The 27654-nt window shown below is 45.2% G+C and overlaps 4 protein-coding genes across 11 annotated transcripts; 2 read left to right on the top strand and 2 right to left on the bottom strand.

The window, feature by feature from the left end:
• Positions 1 to 167: 167 nt before the first annotated feature.
• wdr38 (WD repeat domain 38) lies at positions 168 to 4719 on the bottom strand. 6 transcript variants are annotated; one of them, XM_081704193.1, is made up of 10 exons: positions 4433 to 4697; positions 4078 to 4198; positions 3804 to 3989; positions 3032 to 3129; positions 2680 to 2760; positions 2313 to 2435; positions 1783 to 1935; positions 1649 to 1696; positions 528 to 683; positions 168 to 357 (listed from the first exon to the last, which is right to left on the bottom strand). In XM_081704193.1, exons 1-10 carry the CDS (start codon positions 4499 to 4501, stop codon positions 322 to 324), a joined length of 1071 nt encoding a protein of 356 aa, XP_081560319.1. In that variant the 5' UTR covers positions 4502 to 4697; the 3' UTR covers positions 168 to 321. The 6 variants fall into 6 exon arrangements, with proteins under 6 accessions (XP_081560319.1, XP_026888480.3, XP_026888481.3 ...); XM_027032679.3 differs by having other exon boundaries at positions 168 to 683; positions 4433 to 4684; XM_027032680.3 differs by having other exon boundaries at positions 168 to 683; positions 3873 to 3989; positions 4433 to 4679.
• A 3116-nt stretch (positions 4720 to 7835) lies between these two features.
• Positions 7836 to 11206, top strand: LOC113591960 (proteinase-activated receptor 3). The gene is made up of 2 exons (XM_027032678.3): positions 7836 to 8594; positions 9339 to 11206. The coding sequence occupies exons 1-2, from the start codon at positions 8537 to 8539 to the stop codon at positions 10412 to 10414; spliced, it is 1134 nt and encodes a 377-aa protein (XP_026888479.2). The 5' UTR covers positions 7836 to 8536; the 3' UTR covers positions 10415 to 11206.
• Positions 11207 to 13073: 1867 nt separating this feature from the next.
• On the top strand, positions 13074 to 24488 carry taf1c (TATA-box binding protein associated factor, RNA polymerase I subunit C). Of its 3 annotated transcripts, none has more exons than XM_035521290.2 (15): positions 13074 to 13479; positions 14521 to 14632; positions 14862 to 14914; positions 15067 to 15162; positions 15351 to 15406; positions 15544 to 15785; positions 16015 to 16143; positions 16296 to 16413; positions 17652 to 17723; positions 18025 to 18160; positions 18534 to 18659; positions 18950 to 19127; positions 19314 to 19445; positions 19707 to 21170; positions 23861 to 24488. In XM_035521290.2, the coding sequence occupies exons 1-14, from the start codon at positions 13345 to 13347 to the stop codon at positions 21164 to 21166; spliced, it is 3045 nt and encodes a 1014-aa protein (XP_035377183.2). In that variant the 5' UTR covers positions 13074 to 13344; the 3' UTR covers positions 21167 to 21170; positions 23861 to 24488. The 3 variants fall into 3 exon arrangements, with proteins under 3 accessions (XP_035377183.2, XP_081560460.1, XP_081560461.1); XM_081704335.1 differs by having other exon boundaries at positions 13337 to 14136; XM_081704334.1 differs by lacking the exon at positions 17652 to 17723.
• Positions 22034 to 27473, bottom strand: ccng2 (cyclin G2). Its single transcript, XM_035521292.2, has 8 exons — positions 26834 to 27473; positions 25889 to 26036; positions 25577 to 25714; positions 25085 to 25335; positions 24783 to 24861; positions 24575 to 24673; positions 23895 to 24097; positions 22034 to 22981 (listed from the first exon to the last, which is right to left on the bottom strand). Exons 2-8 carry the CDS (start codon positions 25991 to 25993, stop codon positions 22855 to 22857), a joined length of 1002 nt encoding a protein of 333 aa, XP_035377185.1. The 5' UTR covers positions 25994 to 26036; positions 26834 to 27473; the 3' UTR covers positions 22034 to 22854.
• Between the last annotated feature and the right edge of the window lie 181 nt (positions 27474 to 27654).

Here is a 27654-nt window from a genome sequence, read left to right on the forward strand (position 1 = left end):
TTGTGTGTGTGAGAGATGGCCCCATTAATGAGCAAGTCTGTGTCTGGAGACGTGGACTGTCTGGACTGCTGGAAAAGGTTTTACTTTGTGCTGTTAACTTTGAGCTGTGTGGCAAACAACAACATTGTGTGGCAGTGTACTTTTAAGTATAAATACTTTTCCAAGTGTTTTGTAATTTTTGGTACTTTATTCAACTTCAACCTATAACCCAAGCATAAGGAATTGTACTTTTTATTGTAGTCCAGTATTTTATCTAGTCACTTAAGATGCTTGGCTCAATGGGTTTGTTTTTTTAAACTACATTTCTTGGGTCATGGGCCTTCATAGGATTGGAGGGGTGAAGTAAATCAAGCTGCCCTGTAAATGTAAATGAGTCAAGGTTTAGTGAATCTCCATCAACCTTTGCCCTTGGTTGCCAGAAGGTAAGAGCAGAACAATAAGGTGAAAAAGCTCCTAGTAACATTTTATGGGGAACTTCATGGCTGTGCCTGAAAGGTCCATGAACGATCTCTCTTGACCCATCGTACTTGTTTCTGTCTTCTGGGGGGGTGCTCTTGTGCCTCGTCCTCCAGCTGTTGGTTGCATAGGTCTGCTTCATCTCCCAGGTCCAGCTGCTCAGAGCCGCTGGTGAGCAGGGCACCGCTGGGACTGAAGGCACACCCGTAGGCAGAGTCCTTATGACCCTGCAACACACACAACCCGTAATGTACTGGAATCTACTGCAGTGGTTATGACTTCTGTAATTCTACGCCTAAGCTTAACTTGATAATTTTATGAAGTTCAGTTGTAGTTTTGAGACACAAAGTTTAGTTTTCACAAAGTTTGCTGCCTCAGTTTTTTGGATCCGTTTGTCAGGTGTTTGTGGTATAGTGAAGTACAATTATAAGCATTTCATAAGTTTTTTTACTTTTTATTGACAAAAACATCCAATTTAAGCAAAGACTTAATATTTACAATGTTAACCCTTCTTTATAAGACTTTATAAGCAGTTCACCTCGGCATGCTGGATATCGTCTTCCGGACAAAATCTTAACCGATGGCAACCCATTCTTGCCTAATCAGTGCTTGGAGTTAATCGTTTTTTGTGTTTTTGTTTGTCCATGCTGTTTTTGAGGATAGACCACAGGTTCTCAAAGGGATTGACATCTGGGGAGTTTCCTGGCCGTGGACCCAAAATGTCAATGTTTTGATCACCGAGCCACTTGGTTATCATCTTTGCCTTGTGACATGGTGCGCTATCATGCTGGAAGTAGCATTGTTCATCATGAAATTGCTCCTTGATTGTTGGGAGAAGTTGGTCTTGGAGGAGGTTTTGCTACCATTCCTTATTGGTGGCATTGTTTTTAGACAAGATTTTGAGCAAACCCACAGATGAATGGTCTCAGGATGACTCACTGTTGGCATGACACAGGACTCATGGTAATGCTCACCTTTTCTTCTTTGGGGGTGTGTGAATAAAAAGTAAAAAAACATGAAATGCTTATAATTGTACTTCACTATACCATATAAACACCTGACAAAATGATCTAAAAAAACTGAGGCAGTAAACTTTGTGAAAACCAAAATTTGTGTCAGTCAAAACTTTTGGCCACAACTGTACATCGTAACACCTGCACACCATACAACACTATTAAAACAGGTAACTCACCTGCAGATGCTTAAGACACCGGCCATCCACCATATCCCAGATATTTACCTGTGAGATTAATAAGCATTTAGCCACTGTGTGTGTGTGTGTGTGTGTGTGTGTGTGTGTGTGTGTGTGTGTGTGTATTCTCTCACCGTGTCTCCCTCAGCAGTGGACGCTAACACTAGGCCATCTGTTGAGAAAGCCACACACCTGACCCACACTCGCTCGCTGCCCTCTAGCACAAACACACACGTGCGGCTCTTCACCGACCACACGCGTACGGTTCCATCCCATGAACCAGATGCCTTAAACACACATGACCGCCCCCCCCAAAAAAATGCACACCAACACACAAGATCATAACAGCCAACATTATGGGACATGCTGATATGTAAAACTGTGCATAAACACCTGAACTTATTTGTAAAGTGACCTTACAAATATCGGCAGGTCTGTGACAATGTGAAAAAAACGGCTGGAAATGTGAATAATTTTAGTTGTTTGTCATGTGACATGTCAGCTGACATAAGATGTATGTTAGGCTGAGTGGAACAGAGAAAGCACTGAACACACTAAACTTCAGCTGGTGTTCACAGTCGTTGGGTGTGGAGTAATGATTTGAAGAGCAGTTTGACCCGTCCTAGCCGAGTGTATGTGAGCGTGCACGTGTTTTGAACCTCACTAGCAGCCCCACTGTGGAGAAGCACAGGCAGGCCACGTTTCCCCGGTGACCCTCCAAAGTCACAACTTCCTCATCACCATGGAGACCCCACACCCTCACTGAGCGATCCCAAGAGCCTGTGGCCTTCAGGCAGCCAAAGGAGACAAGGAATGTTACAACTCAGACACTCAGACGCACGTGTGCGCGCGCGCACGCAAGCACACACACACACACACACACACACACAATTTTTCATATGATCATATAAGCATTCTGCCTCAGCAATATTTGCGTATAAGCATGCCTGGCTTGGGTGTGTGAGTGTGTGTGTGTTTGTAGGTGGGCGTGTTTGTATGTGTGTGTGTGTGTGTGTGTGTATGTGCCGAACCAGACACTGCGAGTCTGTGGAGAATGCACTGCTCTGAACAGCAGCACTGTGAGCCAGCAACTCTCGCTCCTTCTCTCCGCTCTGCACAACAGACAACGGCATGTTTCACACACTTCCCTCATCCACACTGTTCTGCCGACTACACAGCTAGATTTTATTCTTTAAAAAGAATTTAAAAATAACGGTGTGTTTTCTAAGTTACATCGCATTTCTTTTTTGACGGACAGTACTTCATGGGCCTGACAGTCATGCACAAGTACAGCAGAATAAATATTCTCCATGAGGGGAAGATATTAGCAATCATCGCCGTGCAAGAGGAGCCCTTCTCTTGTTTCTTTGCTACCTCACTCACCTGTGCGTCCCAGAGGAACACCTTGTTGTCCCAACCCCCTGACGCGAGCCTCCTGCCGTCAGCACTGAAGCTCACCGTCTCAACACTCCGCCTGTGGCCTGAATATTGAGTTGGTTTCTGTCATTAACTCACGCACCAACACACAGATGAATAGTTTGTAAGTGTTTAAAAAAAAAAAAGGAGTCATGGGTTACACCGTTAAAACAGTGATCTCTTATTAAAATGTCAACTTGGTCAAGTTAGTAAACAAGCTTCCATCACCGAATGAGACGTTTAAGAGGTTTACACCAGTTGCGTAATCAGCACCCGTCTCCGGGAACTTGTCAAGCTGGACAATAACGCCGCCAAACCACCACTTCCAGCTGTTTGCGTGACCACTGCACACCACAGCCTACACGAGCAAGGTTTAAAGTAGCCCCACATTAGCCTATTCGGACACAGACGTGAACCGTCTGGATATACTGTATGTTTTCTTCCAATGAATTTCGTAACTGCTGGTCACCTCGGTTGACCGCGCTCATGTTATATCAGTAAGCACTGGCACTCCCAATAACGTCAGACTTGTCCGGATTTGCAGCCGGACACGACATTGGCATCTCGGAAATGAACTTAAAGCGAGTTTACGTCCCTATGAGCCCCATTGCAACACCCCGTGGTAACACATCATTAACTTTATTATTTTTTACATGTCCTCATTATTTAGGCTAATTCCTTTTTTCTGATAATAATTATCGGGGAGCTCTGCTGTCTGCGCCGTAAACGGTGCCGATACCTTGAGCGCATGAATAATGAATACTAAAGCCAGCACGCACGCAGGGAGCACGTGAGAGGAGAAACAGACCCGTCAACACGTGCACGCACTCGCGGCTCGGAGTGCGCCAGACTCGCACGGAGCAGTCATGAGAGGCGCTCGCGAAGAAACCGCCGTCCTTCGAGAAAACGCAGCATCTCACCGGACCTGCGCGTCAACAACACGTAGACGGTCAGAGGCAGTCTGCACGGGCACTGCGGCGATAGAGAAACGCTACAGGTCCGGCCTGACCGACCCGTGTGCCCGCGCGCTTTGGCCAGCAGGTCCGCGCTAGACGCTTCCCACAGGTAAAGGCTGCCGTCGTCCGAGCACGTGAGGATGATGTCACAGGCGGGAGAGAACGCGCAGCAGTTCACCTGAGCATGATGTAAAAATAAATAAATAAAAATAAATGTAAATTAAAAAAAAAAACCTTTTATATATATATATATATATATATATATATATATATATATATATATATATATATATGTGTGTGTGTGTGTGTGTGTGTGTGTGTGTGTGTGTGTTTATTTTGGTACAGTTACGTTGATAAAATGTAATCATCTAAATAAAATTATAGAACTCAAAATAGAAGCCTTTTCACTCACCTCCCCCTTGTGTGGAGAAAAATACCTGACACCCGCGACACAGAAATCTTCAGAAGGATGTCGTGGCATGACTTTTCCGCGCGACACGTTAGAGAAGTAAGTCGTGTGTTGTAAGTTGTTAGTAAATTCACAGCCCAAATTCCATGTTTTCTGGTGAAAGACATTAGCCTACATTTTAGCTGTCGGTGGAAATGTTTGTGTTTTGTCGTATCCAGAGTTACGGCTTCCCGAGATGGGGGGTGGAGGGGGTGTGTATTATGCACTGGAGGATTTATGCGCGTTGTCAGTCGTTAACAAACTCGACTACAGGTTTTGATTAACCCGAAGGGCTTTTAAAGCTTTGTAAATGTAACTTTGGGTGTGTCTGTGTGTGTACCTATTTTATAGGGTCTTTGGTCTTGTGCTCGATTCTGGTTTGTTTAGAAAGGAGATTGTAATGTAGCCTAAAACCTTAGTCTACATAACCTAACGCACAAATCGTTTCTTGGGACATTTTGTCTGCACAACGCTTACTGTAGGCGAAGTGTTTTAGAGGCGAAGCACCTCACTGGAGCTGCACTGTAACTCACCCAACTCACTCACCCACTCATCCAGACGCCTTTAGCATAATATGCCACAAGGGGGTGCTGTTAGCACTGAAATGACTTTGCTGCTTCCAGTGAATGACACTGTTATCACTTTTCACCTAAAAAAGTGTTGGCGCTCCTGTCGGAGCCGTTTCCCGCGAACTAGCGAACTTTTTAAGAACGGAACCTCGCTTCCGCTGGTTTGAGAGCCCAAATGTGACGTATAAACAACATGTCCATATCGCAAATAATGCGATGTTTCTCCCGCAAACGTGATTCGTTATTGTCTTATCGTGCTTTTAGTTGTAAATTGCGGTAAATCAGGTAAACAACTTTGAGATGGCGCTACCGGCACCCGCACCATGTCAGTACAAAAGTGCAAAGTGTCCTTGTTTCTTGGACAGTCAGTTTCGCATACTGAAAAAGTCCTTAAAAACCTTCTTACACAACAATATATAAGGGGGTTTTGAAATAACACAAATTATTCCTCTTCCTAATGCCCTCTGTTTCCTCAATTTATACTATTCTGGTAAATCATCTGTCAGTCATTTGTTACAAGCTACATTGGTTACCGGCTACACACGTTACAGGAACCTCTCCTATGCAGATCTATGTGGGTTTGTGTGTGTGTGTGTGTGTGTGTGTGTGTGTGTGTGTTTGTGTGTGTTTGTGTGTGTGTGTTTTCTAAGAGCGAAGTAGGTGAAAGGGCCTCTGAACGTACAGCAGCAGTTATAAAAGCTGCCTTTCAAAATTGTATTGGTTCATTTACAGATGTGAATGCTACTTTATCTTGTTTTGTCTGGGGAATGAAAATAACTTAAAGAAGTCACCACAACCTTCAGCCGTTTGTTTCGGGTTTAGAGCACATCAACTAGCTAGGTTACTACTCTTAAAGCCTGCTAAAAGAACAGAGTGTATATTTGTGGTTTGGTTTGATTTAAAATTCCAGTCAGAAATGTTCAGTACATTGTATGACACCACCCACAATACTGTGATAAGAACAAACGTGTGCTTACAGCATTCAAGTGAAAGAGAGATAGGGAGAATATATAAGCAATAAAAGCTGTCAGAGGGGAGCTGTAAATGACCAGAACTTGTTTATATCTGTTTGGGAGTTATATTTGGTATCTAACTGAGACTAACAGTTTGGATGTCTTTTTGTCCTTATGCAGGTGGCCTGCAATGTTTGTTCATACATGCTCACCCGCTATGTAGCAGCGGGCTACAACTGTTGTTTTTCATAGTTACACCATGTTCTCTTCAGTTTAGTCATAACATAAGTCTGGGGCCATATCTGCAGGGGATGATGCTATGTATTAAACATTTTGATGGAAAGAGAAGCACAGTGGCTCTGTAAAGAGCCAGATGTTATTTACCAGAGAAAACCTTATGCTTACCATAAGGTCATGTATGCATCATGCAGATATCAGATCTCCTACTCTCTTTTTGTACGAGTGTACTTCTCATCATTGTTGACCTCTCTGCCTCTATCTGCGTTAACTTATAAATGCCCCCTTGATAACAATAAGGCAAATGTTTCTTTAAAGTAAAGACATGTAACTTAGAAAAATACACATAACGGGTTCAGTGGACCCTTTTCTATGTGGGTATGTGTCACGGTCAGTCCCTCCCATCTTCCATGTCCCGTGTTTTCCCTGTCTTGTGTATTTTAGTTCCATGCCGTAGTTTAGTTTTCTCCGCCGCTCGCTTGATTGCTCTCACCCGTCCCTCGTTTCTACCTTGTCGAGTTCATGTATTTAATTAAACCCTGTCTGATGCCCCGTGTGTCTTCTCCTAGTCCGCAGTCCTGCCTCGGATTCCCTCCCGCCCTCCCTCCGTTGTTTTTGCCTGCTTCGTTGCCCCGTTTTGGTTCTGCTCCTGGTGTTGTCTGTCGCTGTGCCCGTTTCTGTGCCCGTCCTGGTTCCCACGTCTCCCTCTGTTTCTGTCCCTGTGCCTGTCCGTTCCGGTCCCTTTGTCCCTGGATTTTGTAATCCTCGTCCTGCCTCCTGGCACTTTTCTCGTCCTCAGTCAGTTTATGTTCTTGGTTTCTAGATGTTTGAATGTTTGGATGTATGTTTTGATTTTGCAAGCCTGTATCGCTATACCCGTGAATGTGTACTCCGTGCCTCCTAGTCTGTCTGTTGTTGCTAGCCTTTGTGTTTCTAAAACTCCGACTTCTTCCTAGCCTTTGTTGTAGCCTTCTTCCCCTGTTTGCCTTCGTGTGTTTTGTTTGTTTGATCATGTATCCTCGTACTCTCCGTGTTGGCTCTATGCCCCTGGACTACCCTGACGACTACGACTCTGGATTTTCCCGTAATAAATCTCACGCTTCTCCTTACTGCTCAGCATTACAGTATGTTTGTTTGTGTGGGTATGTTTATACACACACACAAACAAACACACACAGCAGTGGTAGGATGTGTGTGTTTTTCTGAGCAGAATCAGCAAAAACAAGGTGACAGCTGAAACAATCACCCCAGGCACCTTTGTGAGTTCCATCGGCAGACCACACAAACAGAACTGAAACACACAAAACTATTTCTGAATCATCTGAGCGTGCCAAAGCAAAAATCAATGTTATATGGTGATGCAAATATTAAAAATGCTATCTGTTAAATTAAAGATGATTTAAGATTTTTGTAAAGCCTGTAGTAGCCTGCATCAATTATAACATTACAATTACTGTTAACAGTATTACAATTACTGTAATAGTTATTGGATTAACAGGGACACACAAGAAATAAAAATAAACTGTAAATGAAACTGAAAATGTACTATTTATAGTTTAATTGTTTCTCTGACGTGTTGCGGTTATATATAAGATATATATAAATCAACCACGCTTACATTTCCTCATGCCTGTGCTGAAAAAAAAAACCATCCTTAGAGGTGGTGGAACTAATAGGTATTATTCTATTCGCCTCTTGGCGACAAATCCAAGAGACCGCGTTTTCTACTTACTTTACCTATAAACAGTTTACGTCCTCTAAGAGCCAGACAATCTGTCACACAACTGCAGCGAGTCCTTTGTATATGTCAATTAGCCATAATATCATTTGCCAGGACTGTGTCCTTTGGCCCTGAAGTATTTGTCAGCATAAATGTATTTGTCGCTAAATGTGCCGTAAATTTTAAAAAAGGCTATAGGCTATACATGACGTGTTCCGTGCCACAAATGGAACGTTTCAAATGCATCATCCTTGTGATTAGAAATACAAGTATAAATATATAAGTATACATATTCACAAGTTTAAAAAAGAAGAAGTTGAAAACAGGAACTGGCCGCCTGCGGGATTCAGGTGTTGAGGAAGTTGACCACAACGGAGAGAGAGAGAGAGAGAGAGAGTGAGTGTGAGTGTGAGAGTGAGAGTGAGTGTGAGAGTGGTGTACCAATTTTGGTTTCTTTCCAGTAGGTCCGACCCCAGAGCAGTAGCAGGAGGTTCCAGCTTCGTCTAGCGCTTCTTTGCTAAAAACCCAAAGTCATCAGAGTTACCGCGAAAGCCCAACTGAGCTTTTAACTTTGGACCGATCAATTGCCATGGGGAAAATGCTATTCATCTTCATAATGAATTTGCTTATTCTTGGGGTGACACAAGGTAAAAAATTATTTTTGTTTAATCTAGCTAATCGTTCTATTTAGCTTTCTGGGTAATTTAGCTTTATAGTTCTGCAGCGAACAGTCATGCAAAACTGCGTAAATGTACCGCTACTCTGTGAACCTCTATAAATAACGACCAGTTACAATACAGCGTATTGTAGGATTACACGTACTGGTCATTCAGTGTACATGTATCCCATGTTAAGTAAATGGGGGCTGGACGTACTTTTTGGGCACTTTTTAAAAACAATTGTACTTTGTAAATATTTGTACTTATACTGAAGTACTCTATATTTGTGTGAAATCGATTTTTTTCCTCAGTCAGATTTAAGTTCACATTTAATTAGGCTATTTATTCATTAGGCTGTTTAATTTCATTACGAGCTGATGACCACGGGGACTGAACTGCTTTGCTATTAGATGCGCTTCCAGTTTAACGCTTTATGATTTTAGACTGGAAGCAGGCTTGCTCATACAATTGTAATACAGTTATAATACATTCTGTAGCTGACTTTATTTTGATGGTAAACGTTTATTTTTATTATATATACTCAATACTGTAGAACCAAAGCAGTTTAATGTTATTAATCACGTGATTTTTACATTTTCTTACTGAATATGGAAATATAATTATAACTGTTATTAAGCCTGTAGTCCTGTTTCGGTCCACTCTGAATAATAAGACAGCTGAGTAGAGCAGTGTTTTCACGGCGATTAAGCAAAACTGTCTTCTCTCATTCAGGGAAAAGTTCAGCAAAGAACAAAGTTAACAGTACTGGCCATGTCAACCCGAGGACGTTCAGAGGCCACACCATCCCTGTTCAGCTTCCACTTCCTCCAAACTCCACAGAAACTCTACTGCACTCTTCCTCCTCGCCAGCCGCCCGACCAGCGCTGCTGTTGATCGGCAACGACACTGTGACATACCTCAGAGGCACCTTCAGCACTCGGGCTATTCCAGGCATCTACATTCTGGCAATCGCTGTGGGGCTTCCTGCCAACATAGCCATCCTGCTGTTGGTCGGGGCCAAGGTACGGACGGTGTCGTCGGCCATTTTGTACTGCAGCCTGGCGGTCTCAGACCTGCTGCTTCTCCTCAGCCTCATACTGAAGACACACTATCACCTGGCCGGCAACGACTGGGCGTTCGGCGAGACCGCCTGTCGCCTCACCACTGCTTGCTTCTACGGCAACCTCTACTGTTCGGCGCACACGCTAGCCTGCATTAGCGCAAAACGCTACCTGGCCGTTGCGCACCCGTTCTTCTACAAGAGCCTTCCCAAGCGCTCCTGCACGGCCTGGGCCAGCCTGGCCGTGTGGGTTGTCTTTTCAGCCGCTATGGTTCCTGAGCTTCTGGTCCACCAGACTTACGATGTCCCTCAGCTTGGGATTACCACCTGCCATGACGTCCTTCCCTCCGACCAGAGCAGTTACAACCTTCTGGTGTATTACAACCTGGGCCTGACTTTACTAGGCTTCCTGTTCCCCCTACTGGTCAACGTGGCTTGCTACACCTCCATCGTCTGGCAGCTGAACCGCTCTCACCATGACTGGGGCCTCTACATCAGGGCCAGCTCTTTGGTTTTGCTCATCTTCATCTTTTGTTTTGGGCCTAGCAGTTGCCTTCATTTCCTGCACTATGTGCTGCTCTACTCGAGCGGAAACGAGAGCTTCTTTGCCTACTTCAGCATGGCCGTCTGCCTGTGCTGCCTCCATGGGTGCTTGGACCCCTTTCTGTTTGTGGTCATGTCCAGGACTGCAGGCTCAAAGCTTTACTTCATGACCCGCAAAGGAAAGACACTCAGCATTTCAGCTTAGACCTAGAAGCCGACAAACGGGAGTTTTCATTGGCCGATACCTACCCTGATATTCGCAGAGCTTGCTTATTTCCGTTTAAGCACGTGTAAAATGTGGACTTGTCTCAGCAACAGTGGTGCACATCATCTACTGAGGTGATTGCTAGGCACCTTCACGACACAAGGGGCTGTATCATGATACAGGGTTTGTTTTTTTTTTACCAGTGACTAAATTTGGATTATAGTTCTTCATAATCATCTCCAGCAAAACGAATTAAATATTTGCCCTTATTTGCATAAGGAGTGTAGCTTCTATTACAGCTTCTATTATTTGCATTGTGTCATGTGTTTTAAAAAAAACACACACACACACAAACACGCTTGTTTTTTATTTCTCTGAGCACTGGTGAAAGAGTTGAATTGGGACTTGGATCTTGGACAGTAAAATCCAGCCTCCCAAGCAGCACCCATTATACATGGACACAAATCTAGAGTCATTTGAATAGCCAGAACTGAAAAGGGCACAATGTGTTGCCTGGACTCTGATGTATGTATGTCTCTCTCTCTCTGTGTGTGTGTGTGTGTGTGTGTGTGTGTGTGTGTGTGTGTGTGTGTGTGTGTGTGTGTGTGTGTGTGTGTGTGTGTAATGGTGTGGAAGGTTAGTACAGAGGTACCCTTGTTGATCAAGGTGACAGTTGTTTCTAAAACCTTTTTAGCTGTACAAACTGGAATTTGTTTGTTAGGCCTAATGCTTAAATGTTTAATAGCTCTTAATTTTGTAAATGAGTCATTAAAGCAAAGCTAAAAATGTGCACTCTACCTTCCCAACGTGTTTTCATTAAGTTTTAAAAATTCATCTTGTATACATCATCAGCGATATTACCTGGGCTCACTGGGTGTTTCCGGTCTTTTGAACATCAGACTCCGTCTCCCAGGTGACCCAGCTGGGATTGATTTAGCTCCCAGCTTGTGTCCTAGTAGTATGTGCCCGTGGATGGCTCCTACTGCTCCACACCCATCTAGAGGCCTGTTCTGCTGCCTCTGTGCTGGCTCTGATGGCCGTCCTCTTCTGTCTGGCCGTTAGAAGTTAGATGTGTGACGTAACGTACACAGGGAGTGATGTTTTACTGATAATGCTGCAATGCCTTCTTCAGAACACTGAGAAGGGCCAGGCTGCTATAGGCCCTGCCTCCATAATGAAAATCAGAAATTGCACTGGTTATATTTCCTGTCTTTGTGGAGGCTCCCTTATGTAAAGCATTTGTCTTCATTGTTTACCAAAGTAAAGTTCAATTTTGACATTCATTCCTTCATTCACCTTACAAATCTGCCATTAATTATCATTTTAATCCAGTTCATATATTTACTTATAAACTTTATAAATAAAGTTAATGAAAATGAATCTTACTTATAGAAATTTTGGCTTTCTTGTTGTCAGTGATTTCATCATTAGCAAGCTCATGCTTGCTCATGTGAACATCACAACTTGGTTATGTCTACTGGGGCACCCTGCAAGATGCTCATAGGTTTATCCAGCTATAAACTATCATTTAAAAAATGACATCATTACATTGAAATCACTGGCAGATCAAGGAGTCCTACACAATAGTCCTATGGAAATATGTATTCATAGTAACCTAAAGCTACTAACACACACACACACACAATTGTAAATCCAAGTGTGGCATGTGGTTGATTTCCTCAAAAATATGCTAAGAATTTGTGCTAAATATATGCATCTTTACTAAAAATGTGCATCACGATGTGCCTTGCACCACAACAACAAAAACCATGCAACCAACCGAACAAAATACTGTTACAGAGTTTCACAGGAATTTCACATTAAGTGAAATAAATTCAGAGTGTAGCCATGGTCCCCAAAAAGGTATATTACAGTTCAAACTGCTCACATACGGAATAACAACCTATGAAACACACCTGCACTCACAGGCCACTTAACACCTAACTTGAACCTACAGGCAAACTTATAAGTAGGCCTCTATGTACATGTTATATACATGTGCACATTTAGAGACTGAAATTAATTGTGCACATTACCAGACACAATTTGTAAGTCACCCTCCGTTGCTTTGGCCACTGGCCGGATACCAGCTAGGCGAAGAACCAGTTTCACAACACGGTAGTGGATGTTGTGCTGATATGAGTGGGTCAAGTAACAGCAGTGTTGATGGAAGATTTTTTTTTTGTCTGTTTTTTTTCGCCAGACTGAAAGTTGTCCAAAAATATTCATCTCAGCAGTGGCACAGACACTCATAAAAACTCAAGTAACACAGCTGTTGGTAAACTCTGTAAATTATCATAAAGTATAGAAAAGGTGAATGTATGTGTATATATTATTATTAGGGAATAATAATGTCTATATTAGAACAAGCAGATTTACATCTATTATAAAAAATAATGAAAATAATAATCTCTGAAATAGCATCAAAAACCGTGAGAAGTATTTTGTTTGCTTTTGTCATGATCAGCCTGAAATAGCTGAAATATCGTGCATCTCATTCTTACTGCGGGTCTAGATCCTTGTACTATGACATAACGGTAACTGAATTTAAAAACACAATATATGGAAGTATATGTCGTGAAATCCTAACATAAAACGCCCTCGATGAAAGCGACGTTTGAATGGGTCTTTTATTATGATACCAGCGCTAATCAGCTGACTGATCCTGACGCGAGCTTCCTCGACACGCGTTAATCTTATACAGCCACGTTCTGATATTTTTTCGTTATCGTAGAAGGCTTTTTTTTTTTAATTATTAGATCGGTGGATTTTTATTTTTAAAAGATGGTTTAGCGGATTAAACGCCCCACCAAAGAAATCAACAGTGATGAGAGGAACACTTAGATGCGCATGAGAAAACGTCCGCGCTTGTTCGCGAGCTAAGCTAGTTCGCTAGGGCCGGGAAATCTCGAGCCGCCACCCTGGTCGGCATGGACAACAAGTTCCCTCGTCAGCTTTTCCCACACGTGTATCTCAACGGACCACCGGATCTGAAATCGGTGCATGATTATGGCTCCTGGGGGTCTTACGAGAGCGTTGTTGAGATACGCGGCGAGTCCGCTCGGGTAGGTGGCTCAGGAGCACATGGAGGCGTCGCGTTTGCTAGCTGTGCCAACAGACCTTTAGCAGTGGCTGCATCGCAACGGTATTGCGTATCGTGTCTGTCCTAAGCAATGTTGCGGGGGTTCGGTGGTAGTCAGAAGAAGGCGGTGCTGACTTGTAAGTGACCGGTTTAGTCGCCTAAACGGCTCCCGGACTCATCGGGGACGTCGCGCGCCCTTTTGTGCCGTCGCGAGGACACGCCGGCTTGCGCAACCCTCGCGCCGATGTCTGCGTGGTCGTGCATTTCGAGCTAAATACCATTACGAGTGATTACTTTAGCCGAATGGTAAATACAATAACAAGTGATTACTTTAGCCGAATGGTAAATACAATAACAAGTGATTACTTTAGCCGAATGGTAAATACAATAACAAGTGATTACTTTAGCCGAATGGTAAATACCGGGATTTCGGCTATTTCGGTGTACATTCGGACTAAGTCAACAGAAATGGAACAGCAAGAAGCTCGCTAGCTAAGCGGTTATGCGACAGATACGCTTTACTGGCCGAGCAACATCTTCTGTACGGTTACCTTTCCTAGATGTGTTCATTGGACGTTGCCTAACACATTCGACTATAATGTTCAGTTGATCACGAAGAGATTGGATAGTCGGATCAGGGGTGTGTGTTGGCTATTTAAATTTACCTTCAGACTGATTCCAGTATCATTGTGCACCAGTTTAAACATGTTCATTCCAGCTGGCTTGTTCGATTGTCTTTGGTTTTAACCTGGCTTCGGTAAATAAATATTTTCTTTAGCAGGCCAGCCTTTTGAGGTCTTAGAATTTGTCTTGCGTGCTTTTTTATTTATTATTATTATTATATATATTTTTTTAGGTGTCCTTAGTTGTAAACTTACCTCAGGCCAGGTGTCCAGAAGTCCAGTTGGATTCTGTCTAGCCAAGTTGTCTGTCTAATTTTGGAGCAGGGCCCATGGCTGGATGTGTGTGTGGTGCGTTACACTCTGTTACCTCACCAGTGTCCTGCTGCTGGCATGTTTGACAGGGTGACCCCGAGGAAGCGAAGCAGTGGGAGTTCCTTTCCCAGCACAAGGTGGAAGGGGAAAGATGGATCCCCACTGAACCCATAGTTACACCACTTTTGGCACCCAACAAAGGTAATCTAATTCTACAAGCATCTTTAGCGGCTTTGTTTAGTCTTCGCCATCAGCAAGTTTGTCATCGACAGCGTATGCGAAGACTGCACTTCTTATTGTAATTTTAAAACTTTTTTTTTTTTTGTCATTTTCAAATATGGCCTGAGTAATCCTGTCTTAAAAAAGTTGTGTTTAAGTGCTTTGGTTGTGTAATAAAATTGTTTGTTTGGGTTTTTGTTTCCCCCTCAAGATTGCAAAATCTATTCAGGCCCCCCCTCTAATCCAGATGACTTCCCAGAGCATGTAAGTTTACTCTATTGTATAAAGTTGATATATTTCTTATTATAGGGCTGGTTTTGGCCACTTTGTCTGATTTTAGTTTCCTAATGAGTATTTGAGTTTGGGGGGGGTTTACCAGTGTATTCTTGATGCTGAGAGTTTTTTTTCTTCTGTAGATGCAGTATTTCTATGTGCATCACTGTATGGATTCATTCTTCACCATGGGCCAGCTGCTCGGAGAACACTTCAATTTCCGTAAAAAGAGCCTCAAGGTGTGTTTACGTGTATGTTTGTTCACATGTGCTTGCCTGTGTATGTATGTATATGCACGTGTGTGTCTCGGTCTGTTCTGAAGAGCTGTTTCTGCTATCAGTAGACATCGTGTGGGTTTGTTTTTGTGTTTAAGTATCAGCGCTTATGTGATGTTATTGTGTATCATGACCTCCTTTTCCTCTTCTAGAATGTTGTCAATATGAGTCAAATGAAGAACTTTCTAGGCAGCTTAAACTATAAGAAGTAAGCACCACCTCCGTCCACATGCCTCTGTCCTGAGAGTTCTGTGTAGGAGGGTCCCGTCCTGGCCCCGCCTTCCCCTGCTGGGGGAAGGCCAGTTAAGCGTTAAAGGTGCTCACCTTGTCTCGTCCCACGTACAGGTGCGAGCTGGGACATTACTCGGAGCGCGTGTGCCGCTACCACCACCTGCTAGGGGACGTGATCAGCGACATCCCACAGACCCTGCTAGCCGAGCTCCTCCACGAAGAGCTAACTCTGCAGAAGGAGCTAGTGCAGTTCCAGCCCGTCACCACCGGGGGAGCGTTAGTGTTCGCACCCCTCCAAGAGGACCAGGGAGAGGCTTGTCTGATCTATCCCAGAGGAGAGGCGCTCGACTCCCTTAGTATCCTTTGCTGTGTAGCATCTCTGCTCGCAGGTTTTGCTTCCATTACTCCTCAGAAAACAAAATGAAGCATGTAGTAATATTTTCGGTGTTAACCTTATAATAAGACATGGGTCATAACACTGCAGGTTCCCTTTCTCCCAGGACTCTGATGTGCAAACACTTCAATTAACTACCAGCGTGAAGTACTCTCACTATTGTTTTTCACTACTTAACTGCATTTCCTCAGCTTTCCACCGGGTGGTGCAAGAATTCAGTGAGGGGAAGCCTCCCAGCATGCACTTGGCTGGAACACCTATGGTGTTTAATGTGAATGGAACAGTCAGGCAGGTCAGCATGAATCCAGTGGATGATCAAGGTGAGACGATGACCGCAGAGGTCACTAATGCTTATTCTTGTAGTTCAAGTAATGATTGAGAAACATATGATGGTGTGCTGATGCATAACTCTGGTTGATCAGGTCATGCTCCGATCTCAGGTTTTGTATTTGTACTATGTATGTGTGTGCAGATCACATAGGTGTGCGTTCGGATTATTTCTGCTCCTCGTGGGTGATAAAAGATGGTGTGCGTCCGCGGGCGATGGAGGTGGTGCAGTTAAAGGAGCGCTCCACCAGCCTCAGTGTCAGGTGTGTTTGAATGATTCCTTTCTTTGCAGGACTGTGTGTGTGTTGGCAGGGTGAGCTGTCTTAAGCGTCTGTCAGGATGTCTGTGAACAAAAGCTATTGTACTCCAAATCTAGCAAATGAACACAATGTAACAAAAGACCAGGCAAAAGGAGACTGGGTGTCATCGAAAATGTAAAAACAGTTCACCTGAAAGATCAAGTTAATTATTTCTAAGAGGTTAAACTGTGGCCCTGTTTTACCTAAAGACCAAGGGTGAGCTTGTCAGACCAGTTTTTCTTCTGAAACTCTAAAGAACTAGTGTGTCCTTTGATGTTTGTCCATATCATTTGAATTTGAGCTATTTTATGTATCATATTGAAAGCCACTACACCCAAATTCTTTCTGGCAAATATATATTCAGACTTTCATATTAACAATTTAAGTTCACAATATTGTATGTATGGTATATTGGGATCTATATTATCACCTGTATTTCTGGTACACCTTCAAAGTAAGACAGTGATTTTGATTATCCAAGATAGCTGCTGCTTTACACTCCAGCATTCAGCATAACATTAACGATGTGCTAATTTTTATTGATATTGATTTTTATTGATTTTTATTGATTGAGCGCGTCCTATTGCATCCCAAACCACATCAGCAAGTCATCGTGACCTGCTTGGAGAAATGTTTGGCTTGTTTTTGGGTTTTTTCCCCCCAGTCAGTGGCTTTTGTTTCTTTCTCCACCACCTGAACCCAGCCACGGTTTGTGTAATTGTTTCACTAGTTGGGTTTGGCAGCCAAGTGCAAAACGCACCGTAGCCACTGGGGGAATCCCTCTCTTTGAGTTCATTCTTCTATGGCTTTTGAATGCTTACAGAGTTTCACTCTGTATTATCCACTGGCTACAGGGGCTTTAAAGATTAGAGATGATGTAAAAAACCCAAACAAACCCAAACCACCTTGGTAAATTGAATCAGTGGTTTTGCACAGGTGCAGCACACCAAGCTAGAGTCTGCTGGAGGATGCCAGGCCAGGGTGGTTGAGGGGTTCAGAAAGTAGGGGGGAAACAAAATCCGATACATATAGAATCTGTGAAATTGCTCAAAGATTCATAGTGGGTTGGTTTGTCACAAGGACAGAAGCCAGTCCAATAATGGGGCCTTCATCATCAGGAATGGTCTGTGGTCAGTGTCAGAGGAACGTTTAAGTTCCCCAGTGAGTGGAGTTCAGCTTGTCTTTGTGCTGATTGCTTTTAGCCCTCATGTTACCGGAGAACTGCTTGTAGCCAGCGAGAGTGGAGCAGCCTATCTCTGGACTCTGGGAAAGGGGTGAGTGTGTGTGTGTGTGTGTGTGTGTGTGTCTGTGTGTGAGTGAACACTACGTGCGAGACTGACACCTTTTATCAGCTTGTTTTAGTACTGCATGTGCTGTAAAATAATGTTCTGTTTGATATATAACATGAACTGTGGAGCCCTTCCACGTTCATATGAGCTCAGATGGCTGGTTATAGTTTGTTTTAATGATCATCATAACCGGTTTCCATGGTGTCTTCATGTATACAAAGTGGGATTTCGGTGTGTTAAGGCGTGTTCAGTGTGTTTTTATGGGCTGGTCCTTTCAACATTACAGGCTGCAGAAGTTCCGCGAAGAAGACTCAAACCTGTACTTCAATGCCAAATCGCCGTGGCGATGGTGCGAGTTCTCAGCACACCCAAGAGTCATGGTTTATGCTGACCGGACGGGGGCAGAGCTTACAGACACCAGGGTAACATACCCTCTAGCCTCTCTCCCTACCTTTTAGTTAAACCTCAAATGTCAGTCCAAGTGGCACCTCTAACGAGATCTTTAGCTGAACCCAGAAATGACTTCTTGGACCAGAGGAATGTACGGAATGTCTGTGGAATGTCTGTGGAACATCTGTGGAACGTCCCAGGCTTTAAGATTGAATTCCTGCATAAATGTACTCGGCGTATTGGGTAAATGTAGACGTGCTGCAATAATAATCCCCGAAGAATTCATCTTTGTATGTCAAGATGAACCCATACTTGGTATGTCTAGCATGGTGCTTTACTGGATCTGAATAGGCTGCGTGTTCTCGCTTCGTGACTGGCTGCTGATTGGGGACTGTGCATCCGCAGAGCAGCGACTGTTCTCACACACTGTTCCGGATCGGGAACACGTCCCGCTGCAGGAGTGGGGAACGGCTGATCTTGACCAAATACCTGGACCAGTGCCACGCCCACCACCACCTCTTCACCACGCAGGTGACGTCTGTGGGCGTTGTCTTTCTTTTTCTCAGTGATGGTGGTAGACAGTCATTTTTGTTTTGATTTTGGTTTTTTCCCTCCCACGCATCTGATGTTGGATCATTTGAGTGATTTTATAAATACGCCTGTTTGCATGTTCTTTCTAGCACATTGTCGACAGAGCAAAATGTTCACCATGGGGTGCAGTGTAGCAGTCCAAGATGGAACATTTTAAAGCGTTTTCGACCACAACCCGGCAAAAGAAGTGTTTTTAAAATCAAGCGCTTCCCCCTCTGCTTCTTTCTCAGTTCTCCGCTTACCTCCTGGATGAGCGGATGCCTGGCATTCCCGCGCTGAAGTGGGAGCACATGATGGAGTCCCCTCCCTGTTTTGCCCAGGCCCTGCCAGCTTTGGGTCCACACGGGACCTCCAAAATCCTGCTAGGAGCTCAGAGAACACAGGAGACCATGCTGCTGCAGTACTCTGGTGGGGACATGCCCATTCGCACGCCCACACACACGCTAGCATGAAGTTGGAGGTTAGGCTTCGTTGTGGTTCGATAAGGTTTACTGCCTTATTTAGAAGGGAGAAGCAGGAAGGTGGTCAGATTTGCCTGTTTGTCATTTTGTGCCTTTGTAGACCAGTAAGGTGGATTTTGTGTGTGTGTTAAAGGAGGTAGGGAGTGGCCGTGCCGGTCCGATGGCCCGGTTCAGAGGCTCTCCAGCCCCTGCGAGAGCCTTCAAGTTCGGCAGCTCCCGCACAGGCAGCACAGCGCGACGGCGAGGCTGGCCGCACCCGCCACAGGTACAGTCTTCGTTTTTCTGCTTCCTCACAACGCGCGGTAAGAACTGCACTTCTGCCTGTGCGGCAGACGCACAGAGGGCTGGTTGGACCCCACTGCCGAGTTTGTAGTCTGTGAGGTGCAGACAAGGACCCTCAGGCTAAGCTGATGGTCTGCTTATGAAGGTGTTTGGAGTACCGTATGTGTGCTTGTTGCAACTTTGTGATGCCCAGGCAGCGAGACAGCTCTGAGAACTAATCCTCTGCCCTGTGTTCGTATTTCAGGTCTTGCCGTCAGCCAGAACGGCGGTTTCCTGACCGTGTTCCAGCTAACAGAGGCTGGAGACGTCTTTTACCAGCTTCTCGAACTCCATCCCGACGCTGTCAGCGCAGATCCACACCCATCAGCGCGACGTCTCAGTGCAGGCCCTCCGGAGCTGGCCTCAAACCCAGAACGGGCACCAGCGGAATCAGGTTCCGTCGGAGACGAGGAGCCTGCTCTGTCCGGCGAAAAGCAGCTTCCCGACGGCGACTTCGAGCGAGAGTGTCGTGCCATGCAAGCATTTGCCCACGCGGACGCGAACCGTTCTGCTCCAGGTGCCAGCGGAGGGAGTAGCTGTGAACCCACTTTTGTTCCGGAATCGTCTGCACGTTCTGCCCTGATCAGCTGTGCTCGTCTGGCGAGGCCTGGAGGTCCAGAGACAGCCAGCAGGAAGCTAAAGCTGATCTGGAAACATTGGCTGGAGTCACTCTTGTCAAATACCAAGGCGAAGAAACGGCGCTTAGGGCACAGGCAGGTCAAGACGGAGGGCTTAATGTCATTTAACGTTCGACAGAGAGACGAGCTTGAGGAGGATAAGTTTCTGAGCCTGAGGAAAGTCCTGTTGGATGTTGTGAAGAACAGGAAGCTACTTGTTCATGGGGACACCTACTTGCCTCCTCTGCAGGTGACCCCGTTTCCGGACGCGGTGCACCCGGAAGACTGGCCAGACGACTTGAGCAGACGCTTGAGTGCCTCCTGGGAGGGCGGCTGGAGTAACTGGTGGGTAGAGAAGCTCGGCCTCAACCGAGATGCCAAGATTGAGGCTCTGCGTCGAAAACGGCGACGGGAGAAGCGAGCCAGATCCCGGAGTCGCATGTCGCTCTCCGGAAGCTTCGTCTCGTCCATCAGCTACCAGGATGGCCTGTCCGATTGGTCGTCTGTGGCTGAGTATCTGGGATCGGACGCAGAGAGCTTCGCGAACTCTCAGAACGCCCCCAAGGATGAGGCACTGTCGGACGCAGAGACGTTGGCCAAGAGCCAAAGACAAAGCAGGGAACTGCCCTCGTGTGAGACAGAACCAAGTAAACGTCCTCTGAGAAGTCCTCAGCTCAGTTCCAAAGGGTCGCCACTGGGCCACACCTCGCCGTTATCTCGGTTCCAGGCGTCTTTGACATCTCAGAGGACTCCCCAGCCCCTGCAGTGGCAGGCCTCCACCGTTGAGACAGATACAGCCCCCGCGCCATCTGTTTTTAAATCCTCGGGATTCCCCCAGCAAACTCCCAAACGGCGGCAGCAGCAGCAGGACTACCTCAGCTCTCTGTTTGGCTCCCAGGAGCCTTCCCAGGATCTCGGACAAGACGATGGCGCCATGGCCGTACACCAACGGTCCAGTTTCTCGCTCGCGCCATGGGGTCTGTCAAAGGTCCAGACCTCCTCACAGGCCTCTCAGCCCCAGAGAAAGAAGTCTCGAATGGGATTTTGAAACGGTAGGTGGCACATCTACAAATCGAGCGTGTGAGGCAACACGTGCTTTGTTTGTTTATTCCCCGTGTCCTGCGAGTGTCAGTTTTATCCAAAGCTTGCCTTTCCATCAGAGATGGCTTCTAGGCGTTGTGTTGGCCTTCGCTGGCATTTTCCAGCGAAGTCGTCTCTTGGCCTTTGGTCAAAGGCTGACAAAATGGAGGCGTGTCTTCAGGGATAATTGACCGTATCCAGGCTCGCATGTAGTTTGTGCTTTCCTTAAAAGCAACGCGAGGCACTTCTCCTTTTCACACTGTGTTTTGTCTGCACGTGACTGGGAGTTTCCAGAGGTTTTCTGACATCCCCAGCTATTAGCTGTTCGTACATCATGGATTCGAGCAGCTTTCAACCAGTAGCTGCTGGCTCTTTCCCTCCCTGCCTGACCTGTGAGCCATGATGGAGTGTCTGAGACTGCTCTAGAAGGTAGTCAATGAGTAATCGGTCACTCGATAGGTGCAGCAGGCTTGCAGAAAATTTGTAAAGTGTGTGTGTGTGTGTGTGTGTCTTGTGCTCATTTGTTTGGATAACTTATAGATGTGGATGTTCACAGCCTGGTTTGGGGTTTGGGTATCGTCTGTGTGGGCCTCTGTGGGTTGGACTGCATTTATATGTAAATTTCGTCCAGAATCAACCAGAAAAGGTCAGGTGTGAGAGTATGGTTTGCTGTTTAGGCTTCAAGTAAATTAGTTCTCATTGTTTAAACCTTCATGAGTTTCCTCAACTGTAAATGAAGATGGACTCTGGGATAAAGTTTCAAAATATTTTAGTTTCATATAACCATGACAAAAATAACAATAATAAATAAGTTAATATCTACAAAGTACTATAGTTTTGTTTTTGTATGCATTATACAAAGTACATTTTTTTATATTGACATTTTTACATTTTATGGCCTTTTTTTTTTTTCCTTTGTCATACATACACACCTTTGGGCTAATTATACCTTAACTTAAGTTGGCAAGTGTAAGAGGTTATCACACTCCTACATACACATACAGGCTACAACACACAATCTGGCTCCTCTTTTTAAGATGAACACACATTCAGAAAGATAATACCTTTTTTTGGGTGGCATATAGACTCTGCTACATATCCACAACAGGTTTAAAAAAAAAAAAAAAAAAACTGTGCAAAGTATATGTTCTGAGTAATTTCCCAGAATTCAACAGTCCTAAGTGATATTTAACAGTCTAATGGACCTTGGATGTGTTCTGTTACATCACCTGGAATGTGACAAATCTGAACATGCACCAATTACTTAAAATACTACAGCTATAAAAGCACACCCCCACCGCACCTAAACATCTCGTACTGTAAATTTTAGCTGCCTCGGTTGTGCAATTCTGTGTGTTTCCACTTTAGCATAGACTTCAAGACAAAAAGGAAATGAGGATAAATGAGGGATACAGTAGTCGGACAGGCCCTGGAGTATGTCCGCTTAAACTCGCGCCGGGCCACGCTAGGTTCCAAGTAGCTTGCTGGGCTGAATCCAGGCACAGTGGCGCTCCTCTGTGCGGTCGCCGTTGACGCGACGGCGGCTATAGCCGCACATTGAGAGGCAGGTGGCCGTGGCACCTGCCTCTCAGAGGTCCCTTCCTGTAGCAGAACAGTCGGCCTCTGATCGGGCAGCCGCGCTGCTCTCCGGGCGGTTCAGGCGGCCTGATGCTTGCGGCCGAGCCTGTGGAAGTGGGCAGGGAAATATGGCCCCTCTGCGTCGCTACCCAGTGAACTGCTGAGAGACTCCTCGCCGGAGCTCAGCTCCTCGCTCCAGTCATCACTAGCAGAGAGAGAGAGAGGAGAAATGTGGTCAGATTTTTCCCCTCTTCCCAACCACATACACCCTCCCCGATTAGTCACAGCTGATGGTGTGTGCTTGTCTCGCTTTCTCCTGAGTCATTCTCAGCTACGCCTGCCATGAAACGTCACACGACACTTATTCAATGGCTGCTCCTCCAAACGACAGTCGAGCGCGATCTGATTTTCGGTATAAAGTCCGTCTGGACGGAACTGAGGAAAGCCGGGCCTTTTCTGGCCTGTTAAAAGAACCGTGTGCTAACTGTAGGAGCTTTTATTGGTAGGTGGCTTATGGTTGCTTTAAAGTAACAGTGTGGCTGCTAAGACGTGAGCAATTGCTTCAGTTGGTCACGTAACACCGGCAGGGAGTAAGATGGGGAGCGGTGGGACCGAGCTCCAGGGCTAGACCGGCTCCGACGTTGCAAGGCGAGGCAGTGACGCGAATGCACGCGTTACGACACATGGCACCGGGCAGGGCGGCTGTAGTCTGTAGCAACCAGCATTCCTGAACCGAAACTAGAAGCACAGAGGGTGTAGCCTGAAAAGACGACCCAAAAAAAAACCTCGGTATTGTGATGCCAAGGTTGAGAATGTTTGGTACTTCCCTCAAGTCATAAGAGTAATCAATATAGTAATATCACCATCCCAAATATGATTTCTGCTTTTCAGTTTTTCTGGTAAATGACCTTAACGTACTTTAAGGCTGGCAGCGTGATACGATTTGGATAAGCAAAGAATAAACAAATAGCTGACAAATACCTATGAATGGTTTTAGCTCAGGAATTTAGTTTTTGTTCTGAATGCAGGCTTTTGCATAATCAGAATGTTTTCTTTCTCTGTGTGTGTGCGCGCGCGCGTGCAGGCGTGCGATCCGCCTTTCCAGGCGGCCACCCTACCCCTCGTTCTCGTCCCAGCCAGCCTCCGGGATGGTGGGCAGCTCGGGGACGCTGCAGTAGCTGCTGTGGAGGTTCTGGGCCGTGCGCCGCGACACAACCCACACCAGCTTCCTGTGGTCGGGCTTGGAGCACTCAGGGGAGGAGTACCGATCCAGGCACTGGGCCACCAGGCCCCGCCACCTCTGCAGCTCCGGCTTGGGGACCTGCACACAAGCCACCCGCCGGTTTACACGAAGCCAGCCCGCGCTGCGGCCAACGCTTTCTCCCTGGCGGTAAACCGATATCCCAGGTCACAGCCGCCCTTCGGGCTCTGGATGACGCAGATGTCGTTGCAGAGTTTGCGTGCGCTTCTTTGCGTCTCACAGAAAGCTGGATATATTTTTAGAGGCTAGTATGGGTGAACTTCAAGAGCTGGTATCATAACCGGGAGGGGGGCGGGTGGGTAGGTGGCTGGAATGTTTCCCTGCACTCTTCCAGTGGCGGTATGTCTGGGATATGGGTCGGCCCGTCACTGTTGGTCTTCTGTAACTGCTCTACAATCACTGTCCACGAAACCATGAGTGTGATCTACTGCATTAAAGTCAAGTGTATCAAGCCCTGGGAGTAATTTCATTTTCACAAGCGTATATAGGAACAGCTCACATTAGACTGTTGCCTTTTGAAAGCGTTTTTTTTTTTACCCGCAAGTGCGTCTGAATGCGTTGGGCGATTTCTAGTAGATCGGCGGACTGTGAAGACTCTATCTCCTGCGTGAGGAGGGACAGCGCGAGCACCGATGGCTAGAAACAAACACCAGAGGCGGGGGATGAGTGTTGAATTGCCTGATTTTTTTTTAAACACCATTGGCTTTGGTGTAAACGGCCAATTACGTTTGTTGTCATTACTCACTTTTGCTTTGGAAAATGCTATTCGGCAAAGGCAGGCTTTGAGTTGGGCTTCCAGCTTGTCTGGGTTCAGGACTTCTTTCCTGGAATAGCACAGATGGATATACAAATCACAGATCAGGTTTAGTGCAGACTCCCTAACGTGACCAAGTATTTCCACAGCCTTGACCCTTAAATGAGATTATGTAATATGCGGGGTAATCGGGACAGATGCTGCCTAGTAACCGGATTCCCCTTGCCTAGACTTGCATGTTCCCCGCCCCACCCCCTCGGTCATCCTGCTCATGGGGCCTGCCGGCATCTCACCTGTGTGAGGTATGCGACAGTGCGATTGCCCGGTACAAGCGCAGGAAGGTTAAGGCAGTGATGGCTTTGAACTGGAAGTTGAGCTTCTCCGAGACGATCTTCTCCATCCTGCTGAGGTCGGACACGGTGAACTTGCACTGGCTGATGCGGAGCAGCTCGTTGGAGGAAGCCACATTGCACTCCTCTTCCACCACGGTGGTGGCGATGTGCAGACAGCTAATGGCAATGCATGCCAGATGTTTGGGTTGTGCCTTTACACACACACACACACACAATAAATACAGTTCAGTTGATGGCACAGTGGAAAGACTTAACGTTGTGCTGGGCTGTAGATAGATGACATAAAATACACTAAAACCATGGTACAGAAATTGAACATGCTTAAAAGTAACAATGTAATTCAAAGCAATTAAAAGTAAATGAATGAAATAACTGAATAGGATTTAACATTAAGCCCTCCACATTACATAAGTTGAAAAGTGCGTATGGCACCTTAATGATGGCTAGGAACCTGTCCAGCAGATTCACAGCCAGGACGAAGGTCTCCGTGCTGTAACCAAAGAAACTGGTCAAGCTCCAGAGGTCCTCCACTTTGGCATCGCGACATTTCGCCGAGATTCCCTTCCCCTGCTACAGAGAGGATACATTTCAAATGTACATTGTTTTGGTCATGTTTAACAAAAGGTATAACACGTTGGCCAAAACATCTAAAAACGTTAACGGTTATTAATAGAAACGCACAGTCTTGATTGAAACGACACGGATGTGTTTTAGGAAGAGTTTTTAATGAGATTTAATGGTTACCTCGGTAGTAGACTCGATTAAATTAAGTCCTGACTCCTTCGGAAGATAAAACATTTCCTGTTCGCAGTTTGCCTTCAGCTCCTTCATGAGTTTGAAGGCCTCCATGTCGAGATTTAAACTTGTTTTTTTTTTTTCAGCGATCGAAATCCTACACAAACAAGATACATAAATGTTTATACGCCCTAGTTCAATTCGCCCAGGGCGGAGGGTCAAGGTTTGCCCAACCCACCGACTCAGCTGGGATTCGGTGTCATGTTTCGTCCGTTAACGCTTTACAAACCAAGTATAGGACGCCAAAGAAAACGTTACAGACGACTAAACCACACACTAGAATGATGTGCAAATATAGCTAACGCTAGAGATAGGAAAACAAAATGTGGTGCGTCGATATAACCTAGCTAACCTAGCTGGTTAAGATAGGTGTCTGCCTTTCGAAAACACTTGGTTTTCTTGGTAGTCGTATTTTGACTTTTATTTCTTTACGGTTGAATTACACAAAGCAAGCAGCCAAAGACTTCGTGGTTAGTTAGATAACGCGACTTTCAGATATTTTCCATAGCTAGCTAACATCGGTTGACTGCGCAGAAAACCTGGGGCAGGGCTTCGCTTCAAAACACCTAAGCCACTGTGTTCATTAGCTCGGATAGTTAGGCTAGCTGTCTTGCTCAGCAACATAGCCTGTATTTTAGTGACTGAAATGTAGCTGGCTACTAAAGCTGAAAGGATTTAAAAATGATGAGCAAAGTGGATATCTACACTAGCGATCTTAAACGGCCTCAGTTAAGAACTGTGATTAAACCGAGTAACGTTAACGGGGGGAAATTAAAACCCACTACAAATGTCTTTGCAAACATCATTTACGTTACACCAAAAGATTCCTGATATTTCAATTGTCACCGCAAATAATACTAGCGAATATAAATATATGTAAATAAAGAAAAATACCTGAAATGTCAGATATACATGTTTTCCGTACCCGACCTCCTTCTGTTGTCTGCAATCTGAATCCTTTTCCTTTTGTTGATGTCTGTTTTCCACGCCCACTATATTACGTCACCCTGTTGAGCGCTTGCACGTATTCAACGTACACAAGTCTTTCTGTCCAAATACGACCTGCTGCGGTTTCTCGCCGGTCATGTGGATGCTCGCTTTGCTTAACAACATATATATGATCGAATTCGTGTATATAACATGTTCTGGAGGACGGAAATGCAGTTTTGAAGAGGCTCTTTATACAAACCTATTGGCAGCACCGCGGACCAATCAAACGTCTGCGCTCGTCTGCGTTCAAATAGTCCGCCCAAAATCCTCGTTTCTTATTGGATGGCTATTGTTTTGCATGAACACATAGATATAATTCAGTGCATTGTGACTTAATACACCCTTTAACAAGCACGTAACAAAACCGTTATTAAGAAATTCATTCTTAAAAAGATGTTTAGAATTGTACAGTTTTACACATTTTGACCATTAAAAAATCTCACAATCCTGTTGTTTTTACACATTGATATCTTTCTAAACCTGACAGTGTTAACATGTACCATGTCCATTCCGATTAATACAGATAAGTGAAAATGCAGTGCGGCTTATTTGGTTTCGAAGTGATCAAGTGGAAATGTTTTAACCTTGTTTTGTGCAATGTATAAGGAGTTGCATTGTTTATGTTCCCCTATTACCAGTGTCATCTGCCTTGATAGAAAATAGAGCCCACGGGTAGCGCATTACATAATCTTAAACAATCCGTTCGCCAGAGAAAGTAGTTCTCA

Source organism: Electrophorus electricus, chromosome 21, assembly GCF_041902795.1.
Source record: "Electrophorus electricus isolate QZ-2024a chromosome 21, ASM4190279v1, whole genome shotgun sequence".
Classification (NCBI taxonomy): Eukaryota; Metazoa; Chordata; class Actinopteri; order Gymnotiformes; family Gymnotidae; genus Electrophorus; species Electrophorus electricus.